The sequence below is a fragment of the Balaenoptera physalus genome, assembly GCF_965194825.1.
Source record: "Balaenoptera physalus genome assembly, chromosome: 11".
Lineage (NCBI taxonomy): Eukaryota > Metazoa > Chordata > Mammalia > Artiodactyla > Balaenopteridae > Balaenoptera > Balaenoptera physalus.
Window position 1 is genome coordinate 15980789 of NC_138896.1, and position 18029 is coordinate 15998817.

The 18029-nt window shown below is 40.5% G+C and overlaps 1 protein-coding gene and 1 long non-coding RNA gene across 5 annotated transcripts in view; both read right to left on the bottom strand.

Moving 5' to 3' along the window:
- The window catches only part of LOC309638865, a 722672-nt gene that overhangs the window by 171597 nt on the left and 533046 nt on the right, over positions 1-18029 (bottom strand). The gene's annotated exons all lie outside the window — the stretch shown is intronic.
- MBOAT1 (membrane bound glycerophospholipid O-acyltransferase 1) overlaps positions 13765-18029 on the bottom strand; it is a 110628-nt gene continuing 106363 nt past the window's right edge. For all 4 annotated transcript variants that reach the window (XM_082415196.1, XM_082415194.1, XM_082415195.1 and 1 more), the window contains one exon: positions 13765-18011. In XM_082415196.1, coding sequence (XP_082271322.1) covers positions 17937-18011 — 75 coding nt within the window. In that variant the 3' untranslated portion in view covers positions 13765-17936. The remainder of the gene's footprint in view (positions 18012-18029) is intronic.

The following is an 18029-nucleotide window of genomic DNA, read 5'->3' on the forward strand; positions in this document are numbered from 1 at the left end:
GAGTTTTTTCCCAAGTATAATTAGAATCCAGTTTGCAAATCATTGTTTCAAGTTTTTACAAGTTTTTAAAAAAGACCACAATTATGTTAACCACGCTCACAATTTCCACTTCAGCTATACTGAGCATTGACAAACCTGAAGTTTAATTTAAATACTTTATTCATATGAGATCTATTGATGCAAAAAGTGCTTGTGGATTTTTTTAAAGGTCCCAGCAACTTTTGAAGTTTATGTACTTTAATAGTGTTCTCTACTGAGATTCTTTCTCCTAATCTTTTTTTTCTTTGTCTTTTTCTTTTTGGCCACCCTGAGAAGGCAGTGAACTCATTCTGTTAGAACGCTTTCTGCTTGGTAGCTTTCGGAAGAGGGTTCCACGTTATAAACAAAAGCGCTGCTTTGCCTTAAAGGCTCATATTTCCTTCACATACACATCCTACTTACTGAGAGGCTCAGTGGAGTCACTTAGCAGGCAATGGGTTGACAGGCTCGGAGACGCAGGCTTCAGCCTCCACGGTTTGTGGGATAAGTCAAAGTAATTTCTTAGTAATAATAATTTAAAGAGCTAAAGTTAGCAATTAATTTATCTTTTAAAAAATTAACTAAGTTATGAGCCCATGTTCAAGCCCACCCCCAGTATGGCCTCCCTGGGTTTTCATTCCTCGATGGGCCCACTGGAGCAGAAGAGGAAGGGATGAAGGATTTTATGACTCAAGGACGTGCTCACACTGTAAAGCTAAATAAAAAATAGAATTCCAAACGTCATAGGAAGTCTTAGGCTTTTGTACAAATAAGTACCTATAAGGAGAATATGAAAAACATTTTTAACTACAAAAAAACTAGAAATATAATAACATGTCAACAGGTACTGGGATTATAGATGCTTTATTCTTGAATTTTAAAATTTTCTGGAAGGAATAGTTTTAACAAAGTAACAAACCAGTGTCCAACCATTAGGGGGGTGTTTTTCAAAACTATGACACATTCATCCACAGAATAGTACGCAGCCATTAAAAACAACTTTTAGGAAGTTTCTGCAATAACATGGAGAAATGTTCATGATATTTCTGAAAAGCCGGATCTGGGGGACAGAATTTCTCTGAAAGGCTGTACACAAAGAAGATAACAGTGGCTGCCTCTAGGGAAGAAGCAGGAGCACTGAGGACAGACCTGGGAAGGAGAACTATTTTTCTCTGTATATTTTTTCACAATGATCAGATTGGCACAATACGACGGCCTGGTAATACCAAGTCTGATGTGACTGTGGACCAAGAACTGTTATACCCTGCAGGGCTATGGGAAAGTTCCTATAACTGGTTGGAGAAAAATAACACACAGACAGGCTGTAAGTCCATTTCCTAGGATTCCTGCATATTCCATTTCCCTGTATCTACCTTACTAGCCATGTGTGCACAGAGAAATACAAAAGGATGTTCACTCCAGCTTGGTTTATTACCACGGAAACACTGAGAACGGCCTGAAGTTCTGGACGAGCTGAACCGTATCCTCTCTAAATTCTTATATAAAGTTCTAACTCCAGTACCTCAGAATGTGACTTGACTGTATTTGGAAATAGGGACTTGAAAGAGGTAATTAAGTTAAAATGTAGTTGTTGTGGGTAGGCTCTAATCCAATATGATTTTCGTCCTTGTAAGAGGAGATTAGAACACAGATACGCACCAGAGAAGCCCATATGAAGATCAAGGGAGAAGACGGCCATCTGCCGGGGAGGGAGAGAGGCTTCAGAAGACACCAACCCTGCCAACACCTTGATCTCGAACTTCTGGCCTCCAGACTGTGAGACAATAACTTTCTGTTGTTTAAGCCACCTAGTCTGTGGGACATTGTGATGGCAGCCCAAGCAGCTGAAGACAAAGTCCATTAGCAAGGGATGGATAAATGAAGCCTTGGTTATGCAGAGAACAGAACCTTACAATTACTCAGAGTTGTAAAAGATGAAGATCTCAGCAACACGGAGTCCCGTGAGTGGACACCCCCCAGGGACTTGGTTCCAGCAACACTGATCTTACCACACCTGAACCCCAGTGGCCGGAAGAGCTTGGTCCAGCACCCCACGCAAGGGGAAACCTGGACGTGCAAGGACAAGGGGCCGTGGAGCCTTTGGTCGTGATTAGGGCCATTTATAGGGCTGGTCTCTAAACACAGGGGCCAGGGCTGCAAATCCAACCTGCCTCCCCAAGCTGCCCCCTCACCCCAGGGAAACAGTACTGCCGGAGAGAGCAGAATCTATTCCTTCCCTCATTTGTTCAACTAACAGTTGGCTCCAGTCCCCGTGTGAGTCAGTGCCTTGATAGGTATGAAGGTATAAAGACAAACACAACTCTAGTTGTCAGGCAGCTGGCAGTCTGGTTGGGGAGAGACAAATGAAATCACATCACTTCGGACACAGGGTGACACATCTCTGAGCAGAATCCAGAGGCCAGTGGAGGAAGATGGCACAGTGAAAGCAGCATCTTATGTGCTCTTTTCTCTGCTAGAAAGACGTGGCTCTCTTGCTTTGGGAAGTGCCCGCTCAGAAAAGGCAGGTCTTCAGGCAGTGACAGTAAAAGGTACAAAGGCACAAAGTCACCCATGCCCCAGGCTGCCAGGACGGGGCTCTAAGTGGGGCAGCTGCATCGCGGGGCAGAAACCGGGCTGGTGTGGGTCAGAAGGGAAGGGGTGGGTTTTCTGCTGTTGACAGCAGGAGGCGACAGAAGTTTTTATGCAGAGGACGGGCCTGATGGGCCATCCAGGAAGGTTCTCTGGCAGCAGCTTGGAGAAGGACGGGAGGGAGAAGGGGGCTGGTGACCAGGCAGGAAACTTGTCCCAGCTTCTGAGGCTTTTCTGCACCAGTGAACACAGAGAGAGTTGCACCCCGGGACTGCAGCTGGAAATGCTGAAACGTCATTTTGCCTGCGAAACACAAGACAATGGACAGAAAGAAGGCCCGGAATGAATGGACGATTGTTGCTGGCAACTGCTTAGACCGTGTATATTTGTATGTCAAAAGTGCTTATTCCGGATGAATTTGTTTTGAAAACAAAAGAGGCCATTTGGTCCTCAGGGCTATGTGGATTCAGAAAGGCAGAGAAAAAGGCGCTGTACAGTCCAGAAAAGTGCTCCCCACCTGCCTCCGCTGGCTGGATCACCCGTTCTGGAAAAACCATGAGGCGGCCTAGCAGCTGACATTATGCCACGACACGTGGGGGCCAGCTGGTACCCAGGGCATGCAGATGTCCAGGTCCGAGGAAGCACAGCCAGGGCTCACCTGTACTGCCTCAGCCTCACAGGGGCGTGCTCGTCCGAAGGACCCTCGTAGAAAACTTTAGAGAGCTCCTCTTAGCCCCATTTGTCCCAGGACGTTCAGGCCGCTGGGTGTCTGCCAGAAGCATACGTACCTGTGGGACGTACAGACTCTGCTGGAACAAGAGAATTAGCTTCTACCCTCGACTCTGCTACAGAAGAGCGATGTGGTGCCTTGGCAAGTCATGAAACTCCCTGGGAGTTACCTCACATGTAATAATCATAATACTAAGCCAGTAGCTCCCAGCCCAGGAGTGAGATAAGAGTACTGCTTCCTGGGCATAGCTAACTAAACCAGAATATCTGGGGAGTGGGACCCTGGACTCTGTAACCAAGTATCTGTCTAGTCCCCGCATGTCCCCCAGGCCTCTCGCTTTCTAAGACACTCGAACGTCTAAGTACCGGGATGAGAGGAAGCATAGCGCCCTCCACCTTATGGCCAATATTTTGGTCAGTCATTTGCGAGATACTCATGGGAGGCTTCGATCATTCCTGGGCTTATCTCGCTCCAATCTCTAGTGGCGATTGCATTTGCTCTCTTGTCTGTCCTCTTCTCTCTCCCCAGTGCCAGCCCAAACTGGAGCCAAGGTCCCCCCCCCACTTCTTTAAGATGGAAGGTATCCCTAGCTATGGCAGTAAGAGGAACCTTCCAGAACAGCCCAGCAATTCTACCCCTTCCTATTCTTAAAAGTCACCCTGACCTCTGGGAGTTCCCCTTCTCAGGTCCCGAAATTCCACAGCCTCATTCTTCTCCCAAGTAGGTACGGCGAATTCCCCCAAAGTTCTGTTCACTTTTCCAGCAAAGCAGTTTGCTCCCACAAAATACATCAGGTCCCAAAAGTCTAGGCCAACCTCTGCATATTTCAAATCGGGCTGAGCATCATGTTAAACAAAAGGTCTTGTAGCAGCACAAGCACTGACTGAAGCTTCAACATGCCTTCTCTTGACCAGAGTCGAATGATTTGGTGTGGTTACACCCCACCAGTTTGCTCTTTCCCTCCAACCCACAGAAGGTAAGAGCAGAGGAAGGTTTCCATTACCTTCCATGGATAGGATTTCTGCTCCTCCCCTTAGATGGCAGTCAGCGTTTTGTCCACAGCAAATCTATCCCTCCTGCCCCAACCCCCCGCCTATTTAACAAGCTCCCCTAGGGACAGGGTCAGCCCACCTGTATTTGGAAACCACTGGACCAGGTGACTTATCGAGTTACTTTCAGCTTTAAAATGCTTTGTTAAAGGGCTTCTGCACCAAGAGGCAAGATGGACTTCAGAGTTAGCCGGACCAGGATCCAAGCCACAGCTCTAACAAGCTGGGTGACCTTGGGCAAGTTACTTAGTCTCTGAGCCCTGGCTTCCACATTTGCAGAAAGAGGATGTTAATAGCAAGTTCCCAGACTGTATTAAGTAATGCATGTGAAAGGAATTGCCAGTAACTGCTAGTTTTCTTCCTCTCAGCATATGGGAGGTAGCCTTACACAAATTTATCTATTTTTTTGCTCTTTTTAACTGAAGTATACTTGATTTATAATGTGTTAATTTCTGCTATACAGCAAAGTGATTCATATATATATATATGTATATACATATATATTCTTTTTTAATATTCTTTTCCATTATGGTTTATCATGGGACTGAATATAGTCCTCTGTGACATACAGTAGGACCTTGTTGTTTATCCATTCTACATATAAAAGCTTACATCTGCTCACCCCAACCTCCCATTCCATCCCTCCCCCAACTCCCTCCCCTTGGCAACCACAAGTCTGTTCTCTATGTCTGTGAGTCTGTTTCTGTTTCACAGATAGGTTCATTTGTGTCATATTTTAGATTCCACATATAAGTGATATCATATGGTATTTGTCTCTTTCTGACTTCACTTAGTATGATAATCTCTAGTTGCATCCATGTTACTGCAAATGGCATTATTTCATTCTTTTTTATGGCTGAGTAGTATTCCACTGTATATATGTACCACATCTTCCTTATCCATTCATCTATCAATGGACATTTAGGTTGTTTCCATGTCTTGGCTATTGTGTATAGTGCTGCTATGAATATAGGATGCATGTATCTTTTTGAATTAGAGTTTTCTCTGGATATATGCCCATAAGTAGGATTGCTGGATCATATGGTAAGTCTATTTTTAGTTTTCTGAGGAACCTCCATACTGTTTTCCATAGTGACTCTACTAACTTACATTCCCACTAGCAGTGTAGGAGAGTTCCCTTTTCTCCACATCCTCTCCAGCATTTGCTATTTGTAGAGTTCTTAATCATGGCCATTTGGACTGGTGTGAGGTGGTACCTCATTGTAGTTTTGATTTGCATTTCTCTAATAATTAGTGATGTTGAGCATCTTTTCAGGTGCCTATTAGCCATTTGTAGTTCTTCTTTGGAGAAATGTCTATTTAGGTCTTCTGCCCATTTTTTGATTGGGTTGTTTGTTTTGTTGTTGTTGTTGAGTTGTATGAGCTGTTTGTGTATTTTGGAAATTAAGCCCTTGTCGGTTACATCATCTCCAAATATTTTCTCCCATTCTGTAGGTTGTCTTTTCATTTTGTTTATGGTTTCCTTTGCTGTGCAAAAGCTTGTAAGCTTGATTAGGTCCCACTTGTTTATTTTTGTTTCTATTGCCTTTGGAGACTGACCTAAGAAAACATTGGTATGATTTATGTCAGAGAATGTTTTGCCTATGATCTCGTCTAGGAGTTTTATGGTATCATGTCTTATGTTTAAGTCTTTAAGCCATTTTGAGTTTATTTTTGTGTCTGGTGAAAGGGTGTGTTCTAACTTCACTGATTCACATGTGGCTGTCCAACTTTTCCAACACCGCTTGCTGAAGAGACTTTTTCCCATCGTATAGGATTGCCTCACTTGTCAAAGAGTAACTGACCATAAGGGTATGGGTTTATTTCCGGACTCTCTATTCTGTTCCATTGATCCATATGTCTGTTTTTGTGCCAATACCATGCTGTTTTGATTACTGTAGCTGTGTAGTATTGTCTAAAGTCTGGGAGGGTTATGCCTCCTGCTTTATTCTTTCTCTTCAGGATTGCTTTGGTAATTCTGTGTCTCTTATGGTTCCACATAAATTTTAGGATTATTCTAGTTCTGTGAAAAATGTCATGGGTAATTTGATAGGGATTGCATTAACTCTGTAGATTGCTTTGGGTAGTATGGCTATTTTAACAATACTAATTTTTCCAATCCAAGAGCATGGGATTTCTTTCCATTTCTTTGAATCATCTTCAGTTTCCTTTATTGTTTTACAGTTTTCAGCATGTAAGTCTTTTGCCTCCTTTGTCAGGTTTATTTCTAAGTATTTTATTTTTTGGGGTGCGATTTTGAAAGGTATTGGTTTTTTTTTACATTTCCTTTCTGATATTTCATTGCTAGGGTAAAGAAATGCAACTGATTTCTGTATGTTAATCTTGTATCCTGCTTCCTTGCTGAATTTGATTCAGTTCTAGTAGTTTTTGTGTGGAGTCTTTAGGGTTTTCTATATATAGTATCATGTCATCTGCATATAATGACAATTTTACCTCTTCCCTTCCAATTTGGATACCTTTTCTTTCTTTTTCTGATTGCTGTGGCTAGGACTTCCAATACTATGTTGAATAGAAGAGGTTAGAGTGGGCATCTTTGTCTTGTTCCAGATTTTAGCAGGAAGACTTTCAGCTTTTCACCATGAGTATTATATTGGCTGTGGGTTTGTCATAAATAGCTCATGTTATGTTGAGATATGTCCCCTCTATACCCAGTTTGGTAAGAGTTTCTATCATGAGTGGATGTTGAATTTTGTCAAATGCTTTTTCTGCAACTATTGAGATGATCATGTGGTTTTTGTCTTTTCTTTTGTCTATGGTGTATCACGTTGATTGATTTGCATATGTTGAACCATCCTAGTGAACATGGGATGAATTCCACTTGGTTGTAACATATGATCTTTTTTATGTTATTGGATTCAGTTTGCTAATATTTTGTTGAGAATTTCTGCATCTATATTCATCAAAGATATTGGCCTGTAATTTTCTTTTTTGGTGGTGTCTTTGTCTGGTTGTGGTATTAGGTTGATGGTGGTTTCATAGAATGTCTTTGGGAGTGTTCCCTCCTCTTCAGTTTTTTGGAAGAGTTTGAGAAGGATCAGTATAAGTTCTTCTTTGTGTGTTTGGTATAATTCTTCTGTGAAGCCATCTGGTCCTGGACTTTGGTCTGTAGAGAGTTTTTAAATTACAGATTCTATTTCACGCCTAGTGATTGGACTGTTCAAATTATCTATTTCTTCTTGATTCAATTTTGGTGGCTATATGTTTCTAGAAACTTGTCCATTTCTTCTAGGTTGTTGAATATGTTGGCATATAATTGTTCATAGCATTCCCTTATGATTTTTTGTATTTCTGCAGTATCAGTTGTTATGGCTCCTTTTTCATTTCTTATTTTGTTTATTTGGATTCTCTCCATTTCTTGGTGAGCCTGGCTAGAGGTTTGTCAATCTTGTTTATCCTTTCAAAGAACCAGCTCTTGGTTTTATTGATTTTTCTCTATTGCTTTTTTAATCTCTATTTTATTTACTTCCTCTCTAATCTTTATTATTTCCTTCCTTCTGCTGACTTTAGGTTTTGTTTGTTCTTCTTTTTCTAATTCTCTTAGGTGGTAAGTTAGGTTGTTTATTTGAGATTTTTGTTTTTTGAGGAAGGCCTGTATTGCTATGAACTTCCCTCTAAGAACTGCTTTTGCTGCATCCCATAGATTTTGTATGGTTGTGTTTTCATTGTCATTTGTCTCGAGGTATTTTTTAATTTCCTCTTTGATTTCATTGTTGACCATTGGTTTTTAGTAGCATGTTGTTTAGTCTCCATGTAATCGTTTTTTTCTCATTTCATTTTCTGTGGTTGATTTCTAGTTTCATGCCATTGTGGTCTGAAAAGATGCTTGAGATAATTTCTGTACTCTTAAATTTGCTGAGGCTTGTTTTGTGCCCTAGTATGTGGTCAATCCTAGAGAATGTTCCATGTGCATTTGAAAAGAATGTGTATTCTGGTTTGGGTTTTTTTTTTTTTTTTTTTTTTTTTTGGATGTAGTGTCCGGAAAGTATCAAATCTAACTGTTCTATTGTATCATTTAGGATCTCTGTTGCTTTATTAATTTTCTCTCTAGAAGATCTGTCCATTGATGTGAGTGGGGTGTTAAAGTCTCCTACTATTATGGTATTCCTATCAATTTGTCCCTTTATGTCTGTTAGTATTTGTTTTATATATTTGGGTGCTTCTATATTAGGTGTATATATGTTGTATATATATGAGAGTAAAATCCTTGTATTGATCCTTTTATCATTATGTACAGTAAGTCCCCTACATACAAATGAGTTCCATTCCAACAGCATGTTCATAAGTCCAATTTGTTCATAAGTCCAACAAAGTTAGCCTAGGTAACCAACTAACACAGTTGTCTATATAGTACTGTACTGTAATAGGTTTATAATACTTTTCACACAAATAATACATAAAAAACAAACACAAAAAATAAAGAGAGCATTTTTAATATTACAGTACAGTACCTTGAAAAGTACAGTAGTACCAGCTACATCACCACTGCTTTTACACTTGCTTCTGGACATCCTGGGCTTGAAATAAAGATACTGTACTACTGTATTCTATACAGTACTGTACAATAAAGTACACAAAGGCACAACCACTTGTAGAGGATGCACACATGTGACAATGTACACCAGACACGTGAACTAACTTATGTGATTGGACATGTGAACGCATGTTCGCATCTTTGAAATTTCATAACTTGGAGGTTTGCATGTAGGGGACTTACTATAGTGTCCTTCTTTATCTTTCTTTATAACCTTTGTTTTAAAGTCTATTTTGTCTGATATGAGTATTGTGGCCCCCGCTTTCTTGTCATTTCTGTTTGCATGAAATGTGTTTTTCCATCCCCTCACTTTCAATCTACGTGTGTCCTTTACCCTAAAGTGAGACTCGTATAGGCAGCATATTGTAGGCTCTTTTTTTTTTTTTTAATCCAATCTGCCACCCTGTGTCTTTTGATTGGAACATTTAGTCCATTGACATTTAAGGTAATTATTGATAGATATGTATTTATTGCTATTTTAAACCTTATTTTCCCATTGATGTTATATTTCTTCTGTGTCCCTTTCTGTTCTTCCTTTTGTGCTTTGATGACTTCCTTTTGTATTACACTTATGTTCTCTTCTTTTTGTTTTTTGTGAATCTATTGTATGTTTTTGACTTGTGTTTACCCTGTTTTTCAAGTATTGTTAACCACTTCCTATATCTAGTTGCCTTAGACCGGTAGTCATATAGGCTCAAACACCTTCTAGGAAATGAAAAAACCCTACATTTTCTCATTTTCTTACTCTCCTCCCCCACATTTTATGATTCCAACGTCCTCTTTCACATCTTCACCTTCATCCTTTTGCTGTTCACTGTGGTTATCTTCACTTTCACAGAAATTTTTTGATTTTTTTTTTTTTTGATTTGTGTACTGGCTTATTTAGGTGATTTGCTTCCCAATTGTGATTTTCTCTTTCCTATGGATTCTTACTACTTTTCTATTTAGAGAATAGAAATATTTCTTTTAGGATAGGTTTAGTATTGCTGTATTCTTTTAGTTTTTGCTTGTCTGTGAAATTCTTTCTCTCCTTCTATTCTAAATGATAGTCTTGCTGGGTAGAGTATCCTAGGTTGCAGATTTTCCCCTTTCAGGACTTTGAATATATCTTGCCACTCCATTTCTGGCTTGCAACATTTCTGTAGAGAAATCAGCTGATAGCCTTATGGGGGTTCCCTTGTAATTAACCCTTTGTTTTTCTCTTGCTGCCTTTAGAATCCTCTCTTTATCTTTAACTTTTGTCATTTTTATTATAATGTGCCTTGGTGTACGTCTGTTTTGGGTTTATCTTGTTTGGAACCCTCTGTGCTTCCTGTACCTGGATATGTTTCTTTGTCTAGGTTTGGGAAGTTTTCAGCCATGATTTCTTCAAATACATTTTCATTCCCCTTTCCTCCTCCTTCCCCTTCTGGAATCCCTATTATGCATAGATTGGCACATTCTATACTATCCCATAGGTCTCATATTGCTTTCATTTTAAAAAAATTTTTATTTTATATTGGAGTATCATTGATTAACAATGGTGTGTTAGTTTCAGGTGTACAGCAAAGTGATTCAGATATACATATACAAGTATCCTTTTTCAAATTCTTTTCTCATATAGGTTATTACAGAATATTGAATAGAGTTCCCTGTGCTATACGGTAGGTCCTTGTTGGTTATCTATTTTAAATATAACAGTGTGTCTGTGTCAATCCCGAACTCCCAATCTATCCCTCCACTTCCCCTCCCCCTCCCCCCAGTAATAATAAGTTTGTTCTCTAAAGCTGTGAGTCTGTTTCTATCTTGTAAATAAGTTCATTTGTATCATTTTCTTTCATTTTTTTTCATTTGGCTTTCTGTCTACTGTCCTGATTGGGTACTTTCCATCATTCTATCTTCCAGGTCACTTATTCATTCTGCTGCATTATTCATTCAGCTATTCATTGCCTTTAGCTCAGCTTTTGTCTCAGCAAATGAGTTTCCTAATTTTTCTTGGTTCTTCTTTATAGTCTCTAGTTCCTTTTTACAGTACTCTGCATTTCTGTCAATAGCCTTTCTTAATTGCTTCAGTATCTTCATTATCTCCTTTATAAAATTGGTGTCTATTAGACTGAAGAGGTCTGTTTCATTGTTTGTTCTTTCAAGGGAAGAACATTGTTTGTTCTTTCAAGGGAAGAAGTTCTTTCTTGGTCTTTTAACTGGAAGTGGTTCCTCTGCTTCTTCATTTATATCTCTCTTATTCTGGGGGTTTAGGAGAAACAGTTATCTACTGTGGTCTTAGAGGGTTATATATATGTGGGAGTGTCCCTGTGTAGCTGTAATATTTTTGGTGTGAGGGCTGTTTTTAGTGTGGATGTCTGTTGCCCGTTTCCTCGGTGTGTGCTGACCATTATGTGCTTGATAGGGACTGTGCAGATGAGGTGATTGGTGCTCTGTCCTGGGGTTTTCGGCGGCGGCAGCAGCTCACGTGTACCCCCAGAGCACACGATGGAAATGGTGGCAGTTCAAGAACTCTCCTGGAGTCCAGGAGTCCAGCGGCAGTGGCTTGCAACCACTCCTGTAGCCCAGAGGTGGGGGTGGGATGGCGGCTTGCGATTGTTCCTGGAGCTTGTAGCCTTATGTAAGTTTAGGGAGTTAGACAAAGCTCAGGTGGGCTGGGCCTTCTCTCAGCAAATGCCCTTCCTCTTGGGCCTCATCACATCATTCACTGAGCCTGGAACCTTCACTAAAGATCCTTCCAGGAGGGGTCTAGCCAACCCACTATCTCTATGGGCAACTGTGAAAGCACAGCCTGCTCCTTTGGGGGGCCACTGCATTAACTGGTACTGATTTATTGCAAAGGCAGTGTCCAATTTCAGGATAGGGGCAGGCTTAACTTCACCCGGACAAGAGGCTGGTGAGTGGTGACGTTGCTGTGCTGGGTAACCTTCAGGCACTGTGAGATGAGGTAGCTCCAAACTTACAGGAAAACAAGGATACAGCGACCAATCACTCTGTCATTCTGCATGCTGGGATTCCCCCAGGTATTCCTGCAGCACATGCTCTGGATCTTGTCTTTCTGGTCACATTGTGAGCTCTTCAAGGGCAGAGAATGGGTCTTCAGAATCTTTACCTGCAGTGCCTAACAGAATGCCAGACCCATTCCAGACCCAACAAAATTTGATAAATAAGAAAATGCATTAATTAATGGAGGGGCAGATCAGGGGGCTTTCAGACTATGTAAACTGCCTGCCTGAGTGGCTATTTCACATAATGTGCTTTCAGAATTCCCTGAAAACACATGCCTTTATTTCAAAAACTAATTCTGAAAAGCAGAAAAGATGTTTCCCAGCACAAAAACTGACTCCATCAAAACTGTCAAACCCAACAACGCATTAAACATGCTTTCAATTCCTCATTCATTCAATGAACACTTACTGAATCTTCATTACGTGCCAAGCACTATGACAAGTGCTGGAGACAAGAAGAGATAAGATGTGGTCTCTCGCGAGGCTGGGCATTGATCACTATTTTTTTTTTTTTTTTTAAATTCTGGCATTTTCTCTCTCTCTTTTTTAAAAAAATTAATTAATTAATTTATGGCTGTGTTGGGTCTTTGTTTCTGTGCGAGGGCCCTCTCCAGTTGTGGCAGGCGGGGGCCACTCTTCATCGTGGTGCGTGGGCCTCTCATTATCGCGGCCTCTCGTTGCGGAGCACAGGCTCCAGACGTGCAGTCTCAGTAATTGTGGCTCATGGGCCTAGTTGCTCCGCGGCATGTGGGATCTTCCCAGACCAGGGCTCGAACCAGTGTCCCCTGCATTGGCAGGCAGACTCTCAACCACTGCGCCACCAGGGAAGCCCGATCACTTCTTTTTAAACTTCCTGTTGTGGTTGTGATGTGCAGCCAGGGTGGAGAAGGGCTGTTCAGAAGGGCCCTCTGCTCACTGCCCTCAGCCTGCACAGTACAGAGGGCACACCCACCCCATTCTGGGACCACCCACCAACTCCTCTTTTGTCCTCCCGATTTCTGCCTTTTTCTCTCTTAGCCTGTCAAAATCTCAGACTGAAGCACTTACTGATTTTTTGCAGCTACTGAATAATGTTCCTCTTCTTTATGGTAACCTTAAAACTAAAATAGAAATGTTTGTAATTGAATGAAATATTCTTTAAAGTCTATAGTGCTTTACAATTTTCAAAAGTTTCATATACATGATTTCATATAATCCCATAATAACCCCTTTTTTCTCCTACCCCTGTGTTGCCCCTCCTTTCCCTCTCCCTACTGGTAACCACTAGTTTGTTCTCTATATCTGTGAGTTTACTTCTTTTCTTTTTTATTCACTAGTTTGTTGTATTTTTTAGGTTCCACATATAAATGATATCATACAGTATTTGTCTTTCTCTGTCTTATTTCACTGAGCATACATAATGCCCTCTAAGTCACTCCATGTTGCTGCAAATGGAAAAATTTCATTCTTTTTTATGGCTGAGTAGTATTCCAGTGTATGTGTGTGTGTGTGTACATACATATGTATATATGTATGTGTGTGTGCATGCGTGTGTGTGTATCTTCTTTACCCATTCATCTGTTGATGGACATTTAGGTTGCTTCCATACATTGGCAATTGTAAATAATGCTGCTGTGAACACTGGGGTGCTTGTTTCTTTTTGAATTAGTGTTTTGGGGTTTTTTGGGATATATATCCAGGAGTGGAATTGTTGGGTCATAAGGTAGTTCTACTTTTAGTTTTCTGAGAAACCTCCATACTGTTTTCCACAGTGACTGCACCAAATCTCACTCCTACCACCAGTGTACAAGGGCTCCCTTTTCTTCACCTTCTTGCCAACATTTGTTACTTGTGTTCTTTTTTTTTTTCATTAATTTTTATTGGAGTATAGTCGCTTTACAATGTTGTTAGTTTCTGCTGTGCAGCAAAGTGAATCAGTTATATGTATCCATACATTCACTCTTTTTTAGATTTCCTTCCCATTTAGGTCACCACAGAGCACTGAGTAGAGTTCCCTGTGCTACACAGTAGGTTCTCATTAGTTATCTCTTTTATACATAGTAGTGTATATATGTCAATCCCAATCTCCTAACTCATCCAACCCTCTCCTTCCCCCCTTGATAACTGTAAATTTGTTCTCTCCATCTGTGACTCTATTTCTGCTTTACAAATAAGTTCATCTGTACCATTTTTCTAGATTCCACATACTTGTTTTTCTCTTTCTGACTTACTTCACTCTCTATGATAATCTCTAGGTCCATCCACGTCTCTGCAAATGGCACTATTTTGTTCCTTTTTATGGCTGAGTAATATTCCATTGTACATACGTACCACATCTTCTTTATCTATTCCTCTGTCAATGGACATTTAGGTTGCTTCCATGTCCTGACTATTGTAAATAGTGCTGCAGTGAACATCAGGGTGCATGCATCCTTTAGAATTCTGGTTTTCTCCAGATATATGCCTAGGAGTGGAATTGCTGGGTCATATGATAGCTCTAGTTTTAGTTTTTTAAGAACCTCCATACTGTTCTCCATAATAGCTGTACCAATTTATATTCCCACCAACAGTGTAGGAGGGTTCCCTTTTCTCCATACCCTCTCCAGCATTTACTGTTTGTAGAGTTTTTGATGATGGCCAATCTGACCAGTATGAGGCGATACCACATTGTAGTTTTAATTTGCATTTCTCGAATAATTACTGATGTTGAGGAGCTTTTCATGTGTTTGTTGGCCATCTGTATGTCTTCTTTGGAGAAATGTCTATTTAGGTCTTCTGCCCATTTTTTGATTGGGTTGTTTGTTTTTTTTGATATTGAGCTGCATGAGCTGTTTGTATATTTTGGAAATTATTCCCTTGTCAGTTGCTTCGTTTGCAAATATTTTCTCCCATTCTGAGGGTTGTCTTTTTGTTTTGTTTATGGTTTCCTTTGCTGTGCAAAAGCTTTTAATTAGGTCCCGTTTATTTTTGTTTTTATTTTCATTACTGTAGGTGGTGGATTGAAAAAGATCTTGCTGTGATTTATGTCAAAGAGTGTTCTTCCTATATTTTCCTCTAAGTGTTTTATAGTATCCAGCCTTACATTTAGGTCTTTAATCCATTTTGAGTTTATTTTTGTGTATGGTGGTAGGGAGTGTTCTAATTTCATTCTTTTACATGTAGCTGTCCAGTTTTCCCAGCACCACTTATTGAAGAGACGATCTTTTCTCCATTGTATATTCTCGCTGACTTTGTCATAGATTAGGTGACCATAGGTGCATGGGTTTATCTCTGGGTTTTCTATCCTTGTGTTCTTTTTGATGATAGCCATTCTGACTGGTGTGAGGTGAAATCTCATTGTGGTTTTGATTCACATTTCCATGATGATTAGCGATGTTGAGCTAAAATAGAATATTTTAAATCTGGCCTTTTCAAAAACAAACCCTAAAACGTATTTCTTTTAAACTGCAAGCTCATCAACCCAAAACATATTTATTAAATGCATATTATGTTTAGGACAACTAGGAACTCTAAGGCAATAGGAACAGTCCCAATCTTCTGTTTAAACTTTGGTCCTAAATTGAAATTTTTTCTATGGTTAAATGTTCTCGGGGAAAAAAGGTACTAATTGCTCTTGGAGGTGTTGTCCTTTTAGTACTGAATAAGGCCTCATAATATGAAAAGGGTGTCCCAGAACCTAGCACTGTCTGAAATAGAGAATCTATAAGCTCAGATGCCATAGGCTTGACTTCCATTCCATAATGACTAATTGATTCTGAGTGGTCTCTTAAGGGACCAGTGGTCCTTGTTTGCCCAGGACTGAGAGGTTGGCAGAGTCTCTGCAAAGCAGGACTGCTGGTCTCCCTAATGGTCACCTCTCCTCTTGCCACCAAAGTGCTTCTCTCAGAAATGAAGATACTAAATACAGAGAACCCCAGACGTAGATCATATTGCAAGTTCAAAGATTTCATTGTAAGATGGATTATTCCACACACTCCACGCCAATGGTGATGTATACCATTTTTTGCTGGTGTGCAAGATGGGTATTTTTCTTGGTCTTGCACCTCAAAATATTCCTGTTGGAGACAGACCCTGACAGATTTTTAGGCACCTACATTCTCTTCCCTCTATCCACTATCTAATATTCCTCCCGGGACAGCAAAGTAGGGTTGCCACAAGGTTCCCTGGTTAAACTGGGGTGAGCCTCCTACGCTGGCACAAAAGTGCTACTTCTTAACTTCCATCGTCTCACATAAGGACTAGAGCTCTGGTTCTGAGCAGCACCAGGACCACACAAACTCTTTAAGGGACAAGCACATCGTTTCACATTTCATTGTCCAAAGAGATGCACCAGCAGGACACCTCATAGAAAGATCCACGGCCAGTGGCTTTCTTGGGACCGTCTTGGATTCAAATCTCAGCTCAAGCACTAAGTCTGTGACTGTGGGGCGGTTAGCAGCCATCTTCCTGATTCTGTTTCCTCATCTGTAAAAGGAGGTTAATCCTACCTGCACTGTTAGGAACGAAGATCAGAAATCAAACCAAAAACATCCAAGCACCTGACATGTAGTACAAATTGAACGTGTGATGCTCAAATAATAAGCAAGTAAAACCTTGTACACATTTGTTAAAACACACACAAAATACACACACATGCCTCAGAACGGCAAGTCTGACACAAACAAAAAGCAATTCTTTTTAGAAATATTTCCTTTATGTAGAAATGCAGTATTGATTTAGTAAGAAACTCATTTTTCACCATCTGATTTGAACAGATTCTCTCCTCCCAAGGTTTTGATTGAGGGTACAACATTGTAGCATATATTTTATTATTATCATTATTATTTTCCACAACATTTAATGCCATGTTTCCTTCTCCCACATAGAATATCACCCAATAGAAGTTTCCCAAAGGAGCCACAGCACATTCATTACAAAGACAGAAAGGAAAACCGTTTTTCAATCTCTGCTTTCTAATAGGATGATTTAACTAAAACAATGCCAGATTTAATCAGCTATGAAACTGAAAAAAATGGAAACCAGCCCAAGTGAACATCATGGCTGTGATCATGAACACCTCTGAGAAGTGAGGGGAAAAAAGAGAAATATCTGCCTCTTCTTCCCAAACTTCAATATAACTTTAAATTACTTTTAAAAATATTTATAAAAAGACATCCCTCTGCCTTAATGATGTGAAATCTGGGTGTTTTCTCAGGGCCATGCCTGGGCAAGCAGAAGGCACATATGCAATGGAAAACATTTGGAAAACAGTAGCCCCTCTGAGACTTCTGGTACGTGGACAGGAGACTTTCTGATTTCCAATCTTGGCTCATTTCAGAAGAAAGAAGGGTTACATCCCTGGTGGGGGGAGTGTGGGGGGGAAACGCAGCCACCTTCAGGGCACGTGCCTGACTTCCAATCCATTCAAGTGTCCATTCACAGTTAGTCCTCCAGGCTCATTGAATTTTCAGTATTCTGCAAACCTCTCTCCACACGGTCCCTCCCCGGCAGTCTTCTGAGTGTAGTTAATGTGTTTGAGAACAGTAATGTCACAAGGCAAAGGATTGGGGGGCTTCCCAAGGAACAACCGTCTTGCATATGTTCTGGAAGACAAGTCATCTCAGCTTTACCTTCTAACTTCTGGAGCAGACGCCCGGGTTCCCAACGTCCAGATTTCAGTGGTTGGAGATCATGCCAGAAAAGTGAAGACCCAGCTAGCCCAGAATGGACCGTCTCTGCAGTTCTAGCACATTCTCCACACACATCCATACTACTCAAATGTCCTAGAAAGTATTAAATCAACTGGACATGGCTGATTCAATGGTACAAAAAAAGCTTTATAAAAATACTCCCTGCACTTAAAAAATCAAAACAAAATAGATGCATGTAAACATCACCTCTAAGTCACTGGAGAACTCTGGAGTCTTTTTATCTCCTCTGTCCAGTGATTTGCAGTCTTACGTGTTCAGCTTTTGTTTGTTTCTTTTTTTTGGAGGTATCAATCTATTTTTTTCTTATTAACAGAGTTCAGAGTCTGAGGCCGCCTTTGATTATGAGCTTGTGGTTTGATTGGCAGGAATAGTATGATCAGGAGACTGATAATGTGTAAGTAAAAGTACATGGACCTAGGAATAAACACACAA